The 19,003-nt window shown below is 40.2% G+C and overlaps 1 protein-coding gene across 1 annotated transcript in view; it reads right to left on the bottom strand.

The window, feature by feature from the left end:
• Positions 1-17,453, bottom strand: part of unc13bb (unc-13 homolog Bb (C. elegans)) — a gene marked incomplete at both ends in the record, with an annotated part of 55,686 nt that extends 38,233 nt beyond the window's left edge. Inside the window, 8 exons of the mRNA XM_080509928.1 lie at positions 2,249-2,462; positions 4,638-4,695; positions 4,985-5,058; positions 7,596-7,719; positions 7,884-8,001; positions 10,185-10,284; positions 16,996-17,025; positions 17,435-17,453. Of these exons, the coding sequence (XP_080366054.1) occupies positions 2,249-2,462; positions 4,638-4,695; positions 4,985-5,058; positions 7,596-7,719; positions 7,884-8,001; positions 10,185-10,284; positions 16,996-17,025; positions 17,435-17,453 (737 nt within the window). The remainder of the gene's footprint in view (positions 1-2,248; positions 2,463-4,637; positions 4,696-4,984; positions 5,059-7,595; positions 7,720-7,883; positions 8,002-10,184; positions 10,285-16,995; positions 17,026-17,434) is intronic.
• Between the last annotated feature and the right edge of the window lie 1,550 nt (positions 17,454-19,003).

Here is a 19,003-nt window from a genome sequence, read left to right as displayed (position 1 = left end):
CCTCCTCTTCCTGCATATCTGCCACCTGCCGCATAAACAGCTCCCCTCTCTTCTCACGGAGTAGAGCAAGGTCAGATGGAAATGTCTCCTCTCTCATTTTGTCTGCCTCTGTGCTGAGAAACCCTCCTGGGTTTTTTATCTTTTTTTTCCGTCGTCGATCGATAGTGTCATAGCCTTCGGGGTAGGGAGCAGGCAGAAAACTGCTACGTTTTGTATTTTCACGGAGAGGCATGTGTGATGGCTCAGGGTAGGGCCTTCCCATCCGTAGAATGATGCTGTCTTCCTCATCGTCTAAGAAGTCACTCAGCTGAGGCTTGCTCTGCCCTTTGTATTTGTTTTCCCAATCTTCAACCCCCATGCCAGAATCTACAGGTATGATTTTCACTCTTCCCATTTGGTTTGAAGATCTTACCGAGGTTGAAAAGCAGATTTACAAGGAAGATGGGGATGAAAAAAGGGGTGAAGAAGAAACAAATAAAAGGGGGGAAAAAGTGCAAACAGAAACAAACGTTAAGCAGCATGCAAAATCTCAAAGACAACAAATTCATGCCAAAATAAACACTGTTCTCACTATGTCACATAAGCTTCCTGACAATGATGATGTTTATCTTGTGACCATGGGACTACTTTCATTCATTTTCTGAGCTGTATCAACTAACAAAACCATATTTAAAGTATTTTTTAATTCAATTCCACTCTTTTCTCTCCCTGTGGAACATTACTAAATGCCTGATGACTCATCCTGCTCTTCAGAGACTTCCTTAACTCTGCATACAAAAAATAGTAAAAGCTGCTTCACAACAACTTTCTCTCTATTAACAGCATCACCAGCTTCGGCTGTCAATCTAAGTCAAGAAATGCCCCCCCCCCACTTTGAATATTTTTTCAACAAAACTAACAAAATATGCAAAGATAACACGTCAGTCACAATTTTGCTATAGGTCTTTGAAATGTTTAGCATTTTTAGTCTTCTACGATTTTACTAGAGTTTCATGAGAAAGCTATGACAACATAACCACAACCAAAACACTAACCCTACATCCGCGTTCATGAGAACCACGTGCTAAACAACGACCATATTTTTTTAATAACTACAGCAACACATGTCTGTCACTGTGTGACTCCTGCCAGATTGGAGTGATGAAGGGATTTCCTCTGAGATAAAGTTGAACCCAATGGAGAGCTTGACGCATAACCAGAAACTTCAACTGAAACAATAGACCCTCGAGACAGGAAAAAAAAGAAAAGCATTATAATCAATGAGGGTTATTTGGGGGGGCTGTAATAATTTTTTTTTCATGATGTGGAATTATCCGGATCAACTTGCTATCAGTCAATGCAGGCAGATTTGGAGCAGTCTCATGGCACATAAACACTACGAAGACTGTCTCATGGACCAAGTATGGCCTCTAACCGGCAGTGTAGTGGAGATCACAACAATGAAACCGTGTTGTGCTTCTATTGCACAAATATCAAACTGTCCCTCCTTCGAATATACCGACTGTTTTATTGCAAAATACATAATCATATAATCACCACGCACACACACCATCATTTTTGTCACACCAAACACATAGCACCATATAGGTTCAACTTTGTTAAACTCTTTATCAAGTAAACAAGTGATTGTGAATTAAATTTGAAAAGCTTTGAACTGGATTTTATGAGGAAATGAAAAACAGTGAAGGTTTGAGCGACATTGTCAGTGAAGTCCAGAAGAGAATACATTTGTTTTCGTCTCTCAACTAATAATGTAAAAAATAAGAGTTATCATTTAATTAAACTGTGTCAGGCTGTTTCTTTAACTGTGGCCATTTCTGAGGTTATGGTTATTGGATGCATTGGTTCAGATTGCAATACATGTTCAAAAGTCTTTCTCATCTTCTATAAATGGGAATGGACTTCAAGTATATAGCACATATCTACAGTTTCCCGCACGCACACAAACCAATGATAAGGGCTGTGATACAAGGTTCTCCCCCTCCGCTGGGAGCAATTCGGGGTTCAGTGTTTTGCCTCAGGATCCTCCAAGTTATAAACAGGGAGAGATAGTAGACTGAACCACAAGTTTGAAACTGGAAGATGATCTGTAAAACAAACTGAGCCACAGGTTGTGTCTTTTGTACAACATATGCACATTAAAACTGGTGAAGTGACGATACACTGTTCTCAGATGACGTGAATGTGTGCAACCATGAGAGTTAAAACCAGAGTGTATAGAAGGGGCTCTGCATTTTTTTGTGGATACCTGATTCCTCTGTGGTCCCTGTAGTCAAGGTCAAAACTGTGAATGGAGTCCGTGCAGCCGTCCGGGTGTTGCTGCTGCCGGGGACCCATAGGGTACTGGTGCATGGACGAGTTGGGCTGAGCTGTTGTGTGGTAGCGTGGGGGCAAACTGTTGCTTGTCTCACTGCGGTAGTCGCTGTCCCGGTCATCCACAGCACTGTCCTGGTCATCCAACGCTGCAACAGGCAACAAGATAAGCCGAGTGAACTCTCTTTGCTGGCAAGAAGTATATTTGACATGTGTGCACACTGTGTGAAATTTTTGTTTGGTATCCACATGGAAGCAAAGGAAGATTATTGCTTTGTTTGTTCCGTATCTGGATAAAATGCCATGGACTTCACAAATAAACAAACTAGACTCAGCCGATGCCAGGTTGATAGGAAAATGAGACTGCAACCACCATGCATTTTTTAAATAAAAGAGGGGGAAAACAAGCCTATATCATGTGTGCAAGAAAAAAACTGCAACGTAAACACCAAGAGCATGTTTCTTAGTATTTCACACAGATCACTGGCACCGTAAAACTGTAACATCCATAACATCTGCTTATGCCATTTATACAATTCAAGAAAACAACACCACTTCCACTAAAAAGGAGACAGAAAGGACCAATTTGTCACTGTAATCCAACCCTATCATGACAAAGCAGCTAAACTAGCAAGATGGCTTTTGTAGAATTGTATGGGGTGACTATAGAGCAGGTCATGTCATTTGCAGAAGAATTCCTTTGTTTTGAGAGTCAGGGTTCCTTATGGTAATTTGCAGATAAATGAAGACTCCTCAACAACACAATTGTATCTCAATATCACACCAACCTAATAATACCAACAGCTCCCAAATTTTATCCGAAGTGTAAAAAACTCTAGAACAAACATCCAGAATTTGTATTAAAAGAAAATTTAAAAAAATGCACAACATGATATCCAATATGCCATAGTGACTTTTATTCTCAGAGAAATGTTGGCAAAATGTTGCCTCCTTGGGGCTGTTTCAAGTGCAAAATACCTGCTACACACATTATAAAACCCCACTTTATGTCTTCTTTGTGATTAGGGCTGATTTTAACCCTCATCTAAACTCATAGACAATATGTTTGACATCCCTACTCTTTTAAGGTAGTTTTTTTATAAAGTAAGAATCATATCATTGTAATGCACTTGTTTTCTTATCATTACATGATATGAAATCAAATTTAACTAAGTATTTCATATTTTAACATAAAAATACCAAAATCTTAAATGAAACAAGCAGCTGTTGATTGTCAATTTCACTGCTTCTGTCTAGAGGCAGTTATTCTAAAAAAAAAGAGACAAAACGTGTTTCCATGATGTTGATTCTACAGTGACACACATCAGCCTTTCATGAGAGAGCAAAAGCACCAAAACCCATATTCAGAAGTGACCTTGCGAACCCCAATCCAAGCCACCATGCTGCTGGTTTTGGCTGGAGGGGACAGCCGAGCTGGGGTTTATCTTCTTTTGAGCGATAAAGTGAGAGGGTGAACGATAAACTGATGCTCTTGATAACTCCGAGCAAAGTGGAAGGAGCAGAAAAATATAAAAGTGACATGTGATAATAGCTAAGCAAAGACTGCCACCTATTGTTTATAAACTGTAACCAAGTCTAGAACTTTTCTATCGACCCAATTGAGGAATGCTTGATTTCATAAAGCAGCAAAAACTCAGAAAGGGAGGAAAACAATATATCTGATGAGTTTTCTTGAACCAAAAATATATCCCTGCATCATAAATGTCAACAAAAACAGCAAATAGCATATCATAGCCAGTAATAAAACAGAAAGAGCATGACAGGAAGTAAAAAGGCCGAAGGGAATCAAGGAAAACATGGAGGAAAATCACGTGTTAGAATGAAATAATGTCATTATAAATAAACGTATGGGAACTTTAGAAATTAGATGCAACTGGAAGGGCGGAGATGTGGGGCATTAATGACATGCAGAGGGGACTGAAGGTTGGCCAAGGGGGAGGACTTCATCAAAGTGTGTTACATACTCAGTGGGTCAGCCCATCCGAAATAGTTGCCTGGTGGAAGTGCAGACGTTACAAGTGAGAGGTAAGTCAGAGGAGGCAAGGCGAGTGAAAGCAAACAAAAAAAAGTGTCCCTGTGTTGGGTCAATGAGGGAACGTCACTGAAATATAGTAAAGGAAATGTTCAAACATATGACCTTTCTGGTATGATTTGAAATATACAGTTACTGAATGACAACTGAAAAGCTTTGCTCTGCAATATAGTCAGAGAGAAAGGAAAAAAAAAAAAGAATGAGTGAATAAGGTGGAGTTATGGCTCCACCTACAGGTGGACAGGAGGACTGTAGGAGAAGGTGAACTCACAGCATTGGGAGGCTGCAAAGGGGAGCGGGCGACTCTGAACATCATCCTGAAGAGGGTACTGCAGAATAAAGAGGGAGACATAAAGAGCAGAGGTTATGTACATTTTTTAAGATTCATTTGTTTCATATTGTATTTTTATTCTTCTTCCTCTCATTATTATTAAAATTATATGTAATTTACTCTAACCAGTCCCTCAGTGTTGACAGGAAAATTAATACAAAAGTTCTGAGTTACATTAGCTGAAGAAGGATGAAAGTAAGAAAATAACATGATGTTTTTATTGACTTGACAAATAAAATATTTTCCTTCCTTCGAATGAAGAAAACCTTATTAACAAAACACTCCACCTCATCATGGATTCCCATGGTGTTGATGCGTTCCAGCTTGCCAGTCCAATACTGCGCCTCATCATCTGGGATGTCTGGTACCAAACGCGGCATGCGACAAGATGTACAGTTCAAACATTATGCTACACCATGGCTTCATGACACATTTATGCCGCTTTCATTTCATATGAGCTGCTTGGGAATAAAAACAACAGAAAAACAGCGTCAAGACGATAAGGAGAAGTATCGAAGAGTGATGCTAAAAAATCCATCCCAGCATTTGTTCTATGCAGACTGGACTAAAACTGTTCAGTTGATTCAACTGCTGCAACAAAAGTACTGTGGGCAACGAAAAGAAGACATCATATGATATCACTGTATAACTCCCTAGTTGGCCTCTCTTCATTGGCTTTTCAGAAAACCTGCAATAAAATTTACAAAGACAGTGCCAACATATAATGTTCAAATCAACCAGGCTCATATTTAAAGTTGCTTATTCTATTCCAGTTGCATTTTGAGCTGCCTTTTTGGGTATAAATAAAGATAATTAAAAAAGTTGACTTCCTAAGTGTGTCCTCTGGGGTTGTTGTAATGTGAACTAGAACAATGACAGCCGGAGACGTTGGCTTACTTGTTTTTATTGCATACATAAAGAACCACCAGAAATGGCATGAAAGAGGTCAGAGGTGCTACAAGCATCCCGCTCGAAAAGCTAAACTCTGTCTGTTCTTGCATATTAATTTAATATACAACAGGTAGATTATTTTATAGTCAGGGAAGACCTCGTACTGATTGTTGTGTTTGGGGATGGAGCATGAATCCACTTTTTTCACTAACAATTAAGCTTCATTATCACAATTTAACACATGGATGTGCCGCACTTTTCGCTGATTGACTGGGCTGTCATGATTTGACTGCACTGTGGGAAAACTAGGGTTAAAACCTTCATTAAAAAAAAACAACTAAAAATGCATATGGACCTACTTTACATGACTGATCAGCTGATATTTAATCTATCCAACAATAATTATCACCAGAAACACAATCGCTGTCCTGTTTTCTATCAGATTGCGCACGCACGCACGCACGCACGCACGCACACACGCACACGCACACGCACACGCACACGCACACACGCACACACACACGCACACCAGATGCACATTAAAGGCCACAAACACAAAGGCCAGAGCTTCAAAGACCCTCCAACCCAAAGCTTTAATAAATGGCTTTGGTGGCACAGAGTCTCCATGGGCTCCTGCCACCATTAAAGGTCTTCTCACAAAACAGAGAAAGCGTCTCTTCTGCTGAGACAACTACTACTGCTTCATCTCCTTTTCTCATAAGGTTTGAGTGCATATACACATTAGTGGAAGCAGTGGTTTGGGATTCAGTGGGCAGAAAGAGCAGAAGGGAAAGTTCAGTTCCCGTTCTTAAACAGCGCTGTTTGTTGAGATGACCTGACTAATGGTGTCTGATCATATTAACCAGGCAGATTTTGATTTTGATGTTACATGCCAAGGATCAAAGATTAAACAGATCAGCACAGGCACCAGACGTTCGTACTTTCTTACTAGACGCATACAGGAATTATGAATGGATGATGTCATGCACTATATTAATATATGTGGATAAAAACAAAAAAATGAGATCAAGCCCTATGCATCATGGGTATTCATTGACAGCCTTCCTTTTCATGTCTGCATCTGTCAGAGGAAATTTCACCACATACTAATCACAGTAATATATGAGTTAGTTGTGCATTCTTTATCAAAATCAGATGCTTTTGTGAGGCGACACTATAAGAAGCCTGTTGTGGAAATTCTCTGACCATCCCCCTAATTTCCAAACAATTGTCATTGCAGTTCAGACTAATCACAAATGTTTTTGTGGATGCTACCAGGAAAAAGTGAGCAAATGGCTGATGAACGTAAACCTAGACATGTACTTTCCTCTAATTAAAGTTAACGTAATATATAATAGCGTTCTTAATGGTTCTTTAATCCAGTTGGCCACAATGGAACGAATGGCAAAGACGAAATTATATTTACTGAACCTAAGTGAATAAAGGAAGATCAGCCATTAGTGAGTCGGGGCCCTCGATTCATGAAGGGCAAAAATATACTCTCCCTTGCTAGTACACCAACTCTAGTACTGGGTGGGTCAGGAGAATCAGCCTTCACACGATGAAATACTAATGTTTCAAGGTTACTCAACTTAGAGTAAATGTGATTTCAAACCCTGTTTCTTTATGCAATGTTTGCTCTTTAAAAGAGGGTTTAATACCCCATTTCACAATTAATGCTTTCACAAGACCTCACTACATTATATTCTTCCACAGTGCCCCAGGCTGAGCCGTCTCTCCCTGCGTAACAACTGAAATTGACTGCTGACATTTCAAGAGAAAAACAATTGTGGCCTTTGTATAACTCAGAAGATCAAGCTTTGATCTGCCCTCAGGTAACCAGAATAACAAATGTCCTCTCAGCATCACAGTCAAGAGCTGGAACTTGATACAATGGGACTGAAAATCGTCTTTCATAAGGCTCCAAACTTTTCAGAGATGCCGTTAATTCACCAGAAATTTTCATTCATATTCCAAAACTCGACGATTAAAATAATGGCATCTCACCGAAAGGCAGCTCGAAGCGAGTATCCAACAGGAGGCGATGAGGTGTTGGGTTCTTGGTACCATATATCTCATCTGCTTTCATCAGGACCTCTGCATCCAGGAAAAGCCACTCACCTGAACCCTCCTGTAATGATACAACACGGCCGGTGGAATGTCATTGTTTGTCTTTTGGCCCAAATCCAAATGTGGTATTATCGTTGGTGTAATTTCTGGAAATTGTGTGATTGTTAAGTATTTCATTTTGGTTCATTGATAAAAACACGTTTTTGTACGGGTGGATCTTCTAACCTCTTCTGAATGTTGGACACTCTTCAGAGGAATCCAGGTGGTCCCCACCATGGTGTCCCAGATGAGACCTTTGTTCCACACCTCAACAATGAGGCCAAGGTCCAACCGGTTGATCTCACTGGTGAAAGAGCCACTCCGATTTTCAGTATTAATATATATCAGATATAAACAAAAAACAAACAAACAAACAAACAAAAAACAAAAAAATTAAATAACCTTTGCGAAACATGTCCTGAAACAATCTTGTTCTGGCTCCCCGGTGACTTAAACCTTTCTATTTTTTTGAACTGACTTGATACTTTCAATTCAATTCTTCCTAATTAATCATATGGAGTGCAACAGGGTTGGCACCTGGGACCTGTGTTATTCTCTTTACATGTGTTGCCCTTGTTGATGGCGACAGATTGAAAGCAGTTCTCAAGTTATATATGATCTATCCGATATGCAACTTGGCTCTTAATTCAAACCTATTGGGGTTTTTTCACTATCTGCATACTATGAAAAACTGGACAGCATAATTGCCAAGAAAGGTAATGCTGAAAAGATGGAAGCTGTGCTTCAAATAGTCACTTATATGCTACAATTATTTGATGTTACTTTCATCTGTTAGCAATATTAACATGATTGTATCAGAAATATATTCAGATATATTATATCAATGACAGATTTTTGTTCTAAAAAATCCAAGCAACTTCTGTATATGATGTGTTTGGTAATGAAACATACAGCCCCTTTCAATCGAGTGTTGTCACTATCCATTTCAGCCTTGTTTTTCAATTCAACACGTTATTCAAAGGGCTCAGAAACAGCTTGATGACAGCAATAAAATGCATATCATTTTTCAAAGGAGCCACACGACAATTGCATTTGCATGTCCTAAATTGTGGCAGTTTACGATTATGGACCATATGAATAAAGGAGAGATGAGAGGAAAGATAATCAAAGAGAGCAGATTGAAATTGAGAGTGGTGGAAGGGGGGGGGTGTATCCACAGTGACCAGGTGCACAGATAAAGGACTCTTACATAATTTGCAAATGCAATGTAGCCCAATCAAATACAACAATTAATTACATCCAAACACAAATGTTATCAGGAGGACATCTGTTGTACATGTTGCATTTTACAATCCGTACGCCAGGAGGTTTTTATTGGCATTGTGTTTCATCCCTGTATTGTTCAGTACATAATGAAAGGCTGTCAGTCACTGTTAAATGACAGGAATCGACATGACATGTAGTGTTTAAATGCATTTAACATCACAAAAAGGGTTTGCTTTAGTGTACAGGTGGCACAGCAATTCACAAGCATGTCATAATATTTCTGCCGAAAAAAAATCACAGCAGCATAGTATTTTTATTAAAGTGGCTCAATTTCATCCTTTTGTTAACAGGATGAGTTTGGGTTGACACGTTTGTGGTACTCTGTGTGGCAGTGCGGCATTATTATATTCATTTTGCACCATATATGAATATAAACATGATTAAAGATTATGCTTCATCATTACCCTCATAAAGTATTCAGGTGTGTTAACACCGGTTATCTTTGCTCCAGTTAAAACAAACCCTGATACGATTGCTGCATAAGTGGAAGTGTGAATACTGCCATATGAAACCTTTTGCACAACAAAAGAGCGGAGCAATTCAACTCGAAAACTAGGTCTGGGTATGTTTGCATAAGAAGCCTGAAACCACATCAAACATTGGAATTGTTGGACGGGACACAAGTCTTATTGCCACGGTTTCCAATCTCTCACACATTTCATTGGCTGTCTGTTATTTTCTAGAAGATGGAATCTATGATCATAAACCAACATGCATTGTGTTGCATTTAAGTTAACAAACAACTTTTTATTTGTAATGTTTCTTCATACTCCTAATTTCTTTTTTGAGAGGAAAGCTCATGTGTCTGACCTCTTTAGACCCCTCTGAGTTCCTAGTTCTTATAAAGTATGACCTCCGGGGACTTTTTGCAACTGGCGGTGTCGAGAATTTTCTGGAAACACTGGTGAATCATTGCGTCTTATATGGAAATCACACCCAGCCATCACATCATTAATGGACAGAAGGATGAAGGGCTGGAAAAACAAACACTGTCGCAACAAGGGAGTTCACAAAAGACAAACAATGACACGCACGCGACAGCGTGTCGTCACTTTTGTTACCATAGTCACCGTCCACTAGGAAAGGAAACTTGGCAGTTTAGACTGCTTAATTGAGAAACTTAAATACTGTTTAACATGTCATTTTCTAAAGTTTAAAATGCAAAAAAAAGGATAAGATGTCTGTGCTTTAGGAACTTACAACATGAAATCTTGCTCCCAGCAGGGCAGATCCCCACGCACGGTGATGGTCGTGCTTTTGACATTCTGCACCTTCAGCGTCACGTAGGTGTTGAACTTATCTACAAACAAAGAACATGGAAGATTGCAGGTGGACATAAAATGCAGACAGAGTGATAATATCAAGGAAACAGATGAGGAGTAAAAGAACGGTGCATAAAACAAACATGGGTTGGACAAAAGGTTAAAGAAAATAAGTTTCATGATAACAATCTGTATAGTGTGCTTGAACTGATACCATGACGAACTGAGCCGGTTCTCCTCTGGCTTCCAGGGCCTTAAACGACACGAGGCGCACAAGTGAGAGTGAAAGCAGACGAAACTCCTCCTCCCCCATGACTGTGTCATGCCAAGCCAAGCCCGATCAGGCTAGGTCAGGCCAGCAAACTGACCCCGTTAATCTCCAGTGAGAGCCAATCCCATGCTGCAGATACAGCCACAGGATCCAACTGTCCGATCAGTCCCTCCTGTACTGTGAATTACAGTTTTTATTCACCTACTCTTAATATTTCTTTCAATATTTCCCGCTGAACATTCACTGTGCAAGAGAGAAAGCGCGTCTGCTGAAGATCTATCCATGACGCAAAGCAGAAGTCACTCTTGACCTGTTACTGCTGCCGAAAAGGTCTCCCGTCAGCCCAGATAGAATCAATTCCTAAAACCCAGGTGGGTGAAAGGTGATAGGAGCAACAAGGCACACCCTGCGGTCCACTCACGCCAGGTCTGAGAAGTGACAAATGGCTACTATGGTAAATGATCACTGCTGGAACTCTGCAAGCTGCTGAGAGACGTTTTCAAGCGCCCGTCTTTCAGTCTGCGCCTGCTGTTTTCACACCCAGTGATCTCCGTCGGCCTCCTCTCAGCCAGAAGCGCCGGACAGAGGAGTCACCACAGTGGCTGTCTGCACCAGCTGTCAGCGTGCAGTCAAGTGAGGGATGGTGGCTGGTAGGGGGAGGGTGGCCAGTAGGGAGGAGGATTAGACAGCTTGTGTCACATCCACTTGTTTTTTTTTTTTTTGGGGGGGGGGGGGTTCATCCATCCCCTGTAATACGGGCGAGGGAGCAACGACACGTGTCTGCTGATTCAGTTAGCCTCCCTTGAGTTGGTCCCAGTCCTTCTTCAACTATTTTCTCTTCCAGCAGGGAAACAAGACCACAATTTGTATATTGGCAACTAATCGGGGGAAGACAGAAATGCTTAATGGTATAGACTTTATTACCAACTGTGGAAAAATAAATATCAATAATGTCTCAAAAAACAAGTCAATGATCAGTATTTTTGTTGTGTGTAATTAAGTTATGATTAAAAAAAAGACATATATATATATTTTTAGACACACCGCATCTTATATGCAAGACAAAAAAAATGCTGTGCTATATGAGGGAGCTGCATGATTTGAAGTAAAACATACAATATGCCATAATCTGTGATACATAAACACACTTGATTTACTTATTTTGCAGATATGTATATTCATAAAATATATTGTAAAATTATAAAATACAATTGTATTTTGTGTAGGGTTTGACATATCTGGAACAAATTATTAATTCAAAACAATCCTATTACTATCGCTTAAAACATTACTCTTAGTATTCATTGGTATTGTTATTCTTACCAGCAGCTACAAGGAATTCCTTCTGGAAAAACCAAAGTTTTTTTTTTCTTATTATTTGTATAGATATGAAACTCCACACATGATGTATATAAACAATAGAAGGTCAAAATCAATCTGGGTGGCTTTTATATATAAATAAAGTCTTTATATCTAACTAATAGGACATTATAGCATAAATATTGCAATTGCACAACCAATTTTCTAATTCACATTAATTAATTGAGCTCAGCTCGGTTTTCAGAACCCAAAAAATCTATTTTTTGTTGTGCACCTTACTCGAGTTCTGTCATCAAACACAATTTTAAAGAAAATTACAATTTGAAACTGTCATATTCTGGGATTAATTACACTGCTCTCAGGATATTTATATTTATCACAAGCAATAACAGATCTGCTTCATTTCAATTGCAAACATAATGGAGCCATAATTCCTGCTGTTAGCTCAGAGGCATTCACCCACAAAACAGTACGCACATCCTCGTTTTGCTCTGTGGGAAACAAAAGCAAAGCATCAGCTGCCCCTTTGTCGGCTGATCACCTGACCACACTGAACAAAGATTTTCCTGGTTACCCCGGCAACGCGCTGAAACATTTACCTTGCACGGGCGACTAACACAGCAGCCAGATAAGAAAACTCAACTCTTGACACAATGAGACAGTTTAGCAGTTTGCACAGGTGGATCATTACGACTCCCCACTGACACCCAACATCAACAGAGACACTCGGGCTGCACAAATAAAATCTTCTGTTTGAAAGCGACTGAGTGGCCTTGACGTGTCGCACCCTGAAAACAACCGTCCATCCCACAGCAGCGTGACTGACAGGTCACAAACCTAATTAGCGTCTCCAGAGGACGGTAGCGACAAAACACAGGCATTGTTATAAAGGAGCCTGGGGGATGCTCCAGCTATTCCCTAATTAGATAGTCTATGCCTTGTGCCACACTTGGGTCGACTCCCATGAATAGCAGAGATGGGATAAGGGAAGAGGATGTATGGATTAGATAAGAGCCACTTAGTGGCGGTGGACCCTTTACAGCAGGCGCTGTCCACCGTGTGGCCGATACGATCTGCACTGTTGAGGGTGGAGGCAGAAATAACTCCCAGGAGGAAGACAAAGTATGCGTGTGCACATGAGTGATCAATACCGGATCTGTGAGGCCAATTCTAATATTATTGTTCATCGGCCATTAGAATTGACTAACAATGCAGCATTTTAGGTTATTTCAAACATATATCATATGCATACAATTAATATAAAAGCGGATAAACTTGCTGAGCTGATATACAGGCGAAGTACAGAGATATGGATATTAGTGTGAAAATGCCAAAGTGATTTGTCACATGTTAGAAATGTCCAGCTTTTCAAGAATATGAAAAACACGAGGAGAGTCAGCCATAAACCAAGAGGACTGACAATGTGGCATATAAAACCCAAATTATTTGGGTGTGTCATGCTCTTGGACGGTAGATAGTGATAAACTCACGTTCAACATGAGGTATGACAAAAATCCTAATGATGACAACGCTGCACTGTTCTGAGTTGACTCTCAAAGTTTTCATTCAGTTCAGTTTTATAGGACATTCGTCATCCAGTGCTTGGAAAGTTAAAACACATGGCAACTGTGTAAATAGAGACGTCACTACACACAGACGTCACTGCGTGCAGGAAAGTTATATATTGCCAATTCATCCTCTTAATCCAACACCTGCTGGCTGTGTTCACGTTAATGAGTTTGTAACAGGATGCGTATTCGGTGCTGCTCGCAAAACAGCAAGGTGTGTGTGTGTGTGCGTGCGTGCGTGCGTGCGTGCGTGCGTGTGTGTGTTAACCAGCACGATACTCGGTTCACGTCGAAGCTCCAATCTTTCCGATGAACTCTTGTTGGTACAAGTAAAGTGGATACTGATTGCCAGGATGATGAAGATATAATTTTAATGGCGGGGTTAATTGATTTCCAGAAAGTGCTTCAATAACCTGGCCGCAAAGTACAGCCATACAGAGGATTGCCTCAGCAAATTTAAAAGGATATTAGACAGCAATCAGTTGATAAAAGTGTAGAAACAGTGTTGGCATAAGCTCACCAGGAAGATTTATTAGGTTTCATTTTGCATGAGCGATCGCCTTTCATTAATGGGAACACAGGTGCGATGGAAACTAATATTAGAGGACCCTGCAGTTTGTGTTGCATCATCTTTTGTTTCTAATCATGCTGGTGCAACATGTACGAGAGAAATGCAGTACAGGGCATAGGCTTTAGGCTGGTGTGGGGCGGTAGCAAACATTCTCTAATGAAATTTGCACAGAGGCTGTTTAAAAACATCTTGGAGAACAATGCATAGACCATGGATGTTTTCTAGTTCAGATCACTACTTCTCGAAATGTAAAACTCCACAGACTTGACTTTGTTCAATTCAGGACTCTTTTTTTTTCTCCTTTGAGGGTAGTTCTTAATCGACACTGGCTAGTATTGTTTGGGGTTGTTTTTTCTCTGATGCAGAGTAAATTTGGAGTCAGATATTTGCCACCTGAAGCAGATTATTATGCATTATTGTATTGAAACACGCCGAGACTTAAACTTGAATTAGTTTTTGCAGTTTGTGAGGAAAATGAGATGAGATCCTCAGAATTATCAACATTATGTGTGAGTGACATGAGATCCTCAGAATTATCAACATTATGTGTGAGTGACATGAAATCCCGAATTTAAAAAGTTAATTTGTTGTTTAGTTTCCACAACTCCCCTTCGCTAGAGTAAAGTGATAGTAAGTAATCATCTAGCACAAGGGTGTCACTCACATTTAAGTTAGTTCATTTTAGTTTATTCATCTTGAATAGGCCAGGCAGGTAAAATAGCACCTTTCGATTACAATTTTAAAGTTTTTTTTTTTTTTGTTATTGCACAGAACATACATGATGAAAATGTCTGCGTTCTCACGGAACCAAATAATTACTACAATTTCAACATAAACCCAACTTTAATGATCCCTTCTGGTGCAAAATACAGTGAAATGTCTAAAAACCGTAGACTATAGCTGTTAAACTGTGCACATTTTTACAAGCTTACCCTGACAGCATGGCTTTGAAGCTAGTTTGATAGCACAGAGGTAGCGAGACTTCATGGCAGCATCACCCTCTTCATCACAGCTGTTTTTTGGGGTTTGCTCGGCTGCCTTCACTCTGTACAAACAGTCTTTTGGTAATTTTTCATTGCCTCTTTAATGTCCGATGACAATACTGTGCACTTTCACAGAGGGAAAACCAGAAGAGGTAAATTGTGGGACAATGTTTAGTGGCATTGGTCGCTCCCTCATGCCCGCAAACCACTCACTCACCCTTGAGTCATCTGTCAAACATCTTCATTCACTATTGACCGATGATGAGGGCTTTTTCCTTTTTCAATAAACTAGTGAGGAAAACGCAGGGAGTTGGAAAACTGACATTTCAAATGCAGACCACTCATCAATGTTGCATGCAACAGAAGTCATAAACCTATTGGAGGGAATTTTCTGTATGGAACTGCGTACAACGTAAACAGGGTAACTTGAATGTCTGTGCTGGGTATTTTTGAAAGATAAGCTTGTTCCTGGGGAGTACATGCTTTCAGGCAGGCGTACATAGGGTCATTATCAAAGCCACGTTTCCTTTGGCAGTCAGTGGAAAGTAAGACAGCTGGCTGCAGACCCACTCAAGGTCACCCTAAGCCACTTTCATGTCAAAACCTTAAAAAAAAAAAAAAAAAAGACTTACAACTTTATCCAACTGTAGGTGTGGGGAAACCGTGTAAACAATAATCCTAAACCAGGCTTATGTAAACTTTTAAGGCCCCTGCCATAAGTCACAAGGTTCTCAAGGAGAAGGAGGAACAATAAGAGATTTGACCTGTGGATAATTCCTTAAAGCTGAATAAACAGACAAAGGGCCTGAACAGACCAAGCCTATTCCTTCCAGCTGGTGACATAATGGCAATAAAAAGCATAAAATGTGAGCTCTACAAGCCATTTGTCAGCTTTGATTATTACAGCATTCACTACAAAGAATTATAGCAAAATTGCTGAAATTGGCTGCATTCAGTCCTGCAAACAAGTTACACTAAATTACACAGTCAGCACAACATTTGTTCTAAATCTCTCACAGGACTGTGCTTGTCAAATCTGCCTTTGCCTTGGAGCAAAACAAAGGCCTGATGTTTACAATGGGAGATGTCTGGCTTAACTGAATTAGCCTCAATGTTTGCACTGGGACAGGTATCATATGCTTTGCAGCCCAGAGAAGAGAGGAGGACCAGCAGAACCTCACAATTCAAAATCATTTAATACCTCAGTGCAGCATGGGCGTTTTAAGTGAAAACGTATTGTTCTTATGCTTTTGTTTACACAGCCTTGAGGAAAATGACTGGAAAGGCTTGACAATTCTAACACAATGCAGATTCGGTAAGACTATGTAATGTTTAGCCTCACACAGGTGAAGGAGGGGCCGAAGAGCATTAGATCCAAACAAATACAGAGATCTGCTGGAAGATCCACTTTACAGAGGTCAGTCTGGATACTCAAAACAAGTGTTAAAAAAAAAAAAAAAAAAAATATATATATATATATATATATCACCAGCACTTTTAAAGCAGTTGTAACTTCCTGTCACTGCTTGTCTGCTTCTTCTTGCCAGAACTGTCACGCCGCCTTGACCCTGAACACCAGAGGGATTTGCTCGGGTGGAGACGTTGAGGATTTGGACTTAGCCGCCACCGATCTAAGCTCACCTGTGCACGGCCTGGCATGGAGGGACACTGCATTACATAACAGGAAATCAAGCGTAATTTGATTGACTCCCGAGTGCCAAAAATCTAAGCGATTAACCTACATGAGACACAAGGGCATGTGGCGCATTTACAAAAAAAGCACCAAGTAGAAAGATGTGGGGCCTGAAGTCAACCGAACAAGTCTGGGAGGCTTTAGGTGTTTGACCACTGGGTTACTGGATCACTGAGCTCGTTTACCAACAGCTTAACACTGGTGTCAGCCAATTTAGGAGAACATCAACAATCCCGCAACGTCATGGAAGGCAACCGTCTTTTCAGTTGCAGAGCTCTCATCAACTCCACACCATGAGAAGAGGTGAAGATCAGACCAACATGTGAATTGATATCGTGCTTACCTGGGGGTCCCTGGAGCTTAGCTTTCTTCACTGTAAAACACAAAAACACAATAGTTAGGACATTTGAAGCCATTTGTATTCCACTTAATTATTATCTGTTGATGTCATGTTTGTACAGTAGGGTTTTCATCATCAATAATGCAATGGTAGGTGACAGAGTTCTTATTCAATGCGAAACCAGAATAGAACAAAAGCTAAATTTGCCAATGGAAAAAGAACCTGGTCGTGAAAAACAAACGGGATCTCGTGTCAATGACGGCTCTCAAATTCATTAATATGTATCCAAGCGAGCCCGGAGTTCGTGTGACTCGTGACAAACAAACACATGGCGAGAGCAGGAGTACTTCACGTGCTACTTGACCAAAAATAAATGACCTACTCCTTTTCACCGCTTTGGGTTCATTTCGAAACACAAAAACATCCAAATGTTTGACGTTACCTTGTTTATCATCCAACATGAAGAAACATCCACATAAAGTCATGTCAGTCGCCTCATTTTTATTTCATTTCCCCCACTGTTTCTGTCCGCTTTATTCTTTCATATTAAGTATAACGGAGGAATTAATCTTCATCTAATCTCTGGATACACAATTCATTCTTATATAAACGCACTCTTCCATTGAACCAGTAAGCCTGACCATTTGCAGAGTCTGAAAGTTACGGTTATGTGTGAAAGTAAGTTCACCTCATGAAAAGGATTTTCTTCTTGACATATTCGATCAAATACACCTTTGACCCACTCCGAGACGGGGACTATTAACAAAGATGACATTGTTTAAATACGTCTCAAAAGCAAATACTGTTTTGTACTGGATACTCCTTTAAGCTTGGTTCGCAAGACAATGTTTTCAAGTGAAAACTGAAAACTTTTGTTGTGTTTAGGGTGTCCGTTTACACGACAACGGTGCTGGAAGCCGACTGTAAACACAAATTTTTGAAAACGGCTCCCAAGGTGGAACTTTTAGAAAACGCCATGTAGACGGAGGAAAACACTGCTTGAAAATGCTGCTACTGTGCACGCGCACCACAGCTGTAGCAAATAGTTCAGAGTGACATGACTCACAGTGTCAAGTCGTGGCCTGGCATGCTAACCACACTATTTTCAGCGTCTCTGCCATTTCCGTGAGAACGGACATCGTTTTCACATGTCACGATATAAATGCAAAACTTTTCTGCGAAAACGATGCGTTTTCCCTTGAAACGTCATGGAAAGGTGCCCTGAGTATGCCAACCCACAGAACGATGACGTCTTTAGATTTTCAAAACATTTCAAACAGAGATACAAGGGTGCAATCAGGAAATGAGTTCAGACAAACTCAGAAGGGAAAAGGGTGGTATCACATGAAAATAACAGGTAATTGAATTAAAAACCTGTAACTCAAGGTTGAAACGACCCTGAATAAAAAAAAGGCAAGAAAGCTTTACAAGTAATATGTATAACTGTAATGCTGAGAAAAGATTTGACAATTTTTAGCGTTAGTTTCACTGCAATGTTTTGGAAAATGAGAAATCAGAGAGGGGCTCAGAAGCCTTTATAGAATGCAATCTGGAGGGGTTCCCGGAACAAACAGATGGGGGACGACTGACTTACATCATGGCGGTTATTAAATTGATCTAGAAAAGCCAAATATGGCATGTTTTCCAGACTTTCACAGGGAAAACACAGAGACAAGACAACCACACACACACATTTACACCTTGGGCCAATTTAGAATCACCAGTTAACTACACGTGCACGTTTTTGTACTGTGAAAAGTCCCCCAGTAGTGCATTCCTAAAGTTTCTTTCAAAGTTCTTCAATGTAAACATGTTTGACACTTATGAACATAATGACTTTATTTCCGAGGGATTTTTCTCGACCAGGGTTGTCAAACACATTTTAGTTCAGGGGCCACATGCAGCCTAATTTCATCTCGAGTGGACTGGACCGGTAAAATAGCACCACAATTACCTTTAAGTATAAACTTTATAGTTTTTGTTTGTTGTGGCATGGAGTATACGTGATGAA

Source organism: Blennius ocellaris (genome assembly GCF_963422515.1).
Source record: "Blennius ocellaris genome assembly, chromosome: 15".
Classification (NCBI taxonomy): domain Eukaryota; kingdom Metazoa; phylum Chordata; class Actinopteri; order Blenniiformes; family Blenniidae; genus Blennius; species Blennius ocellaris.
Note: the sequence above shows the minus strand (reverse complement) of the source record. Positions and strands in the feature narration are given on the sequence as shown.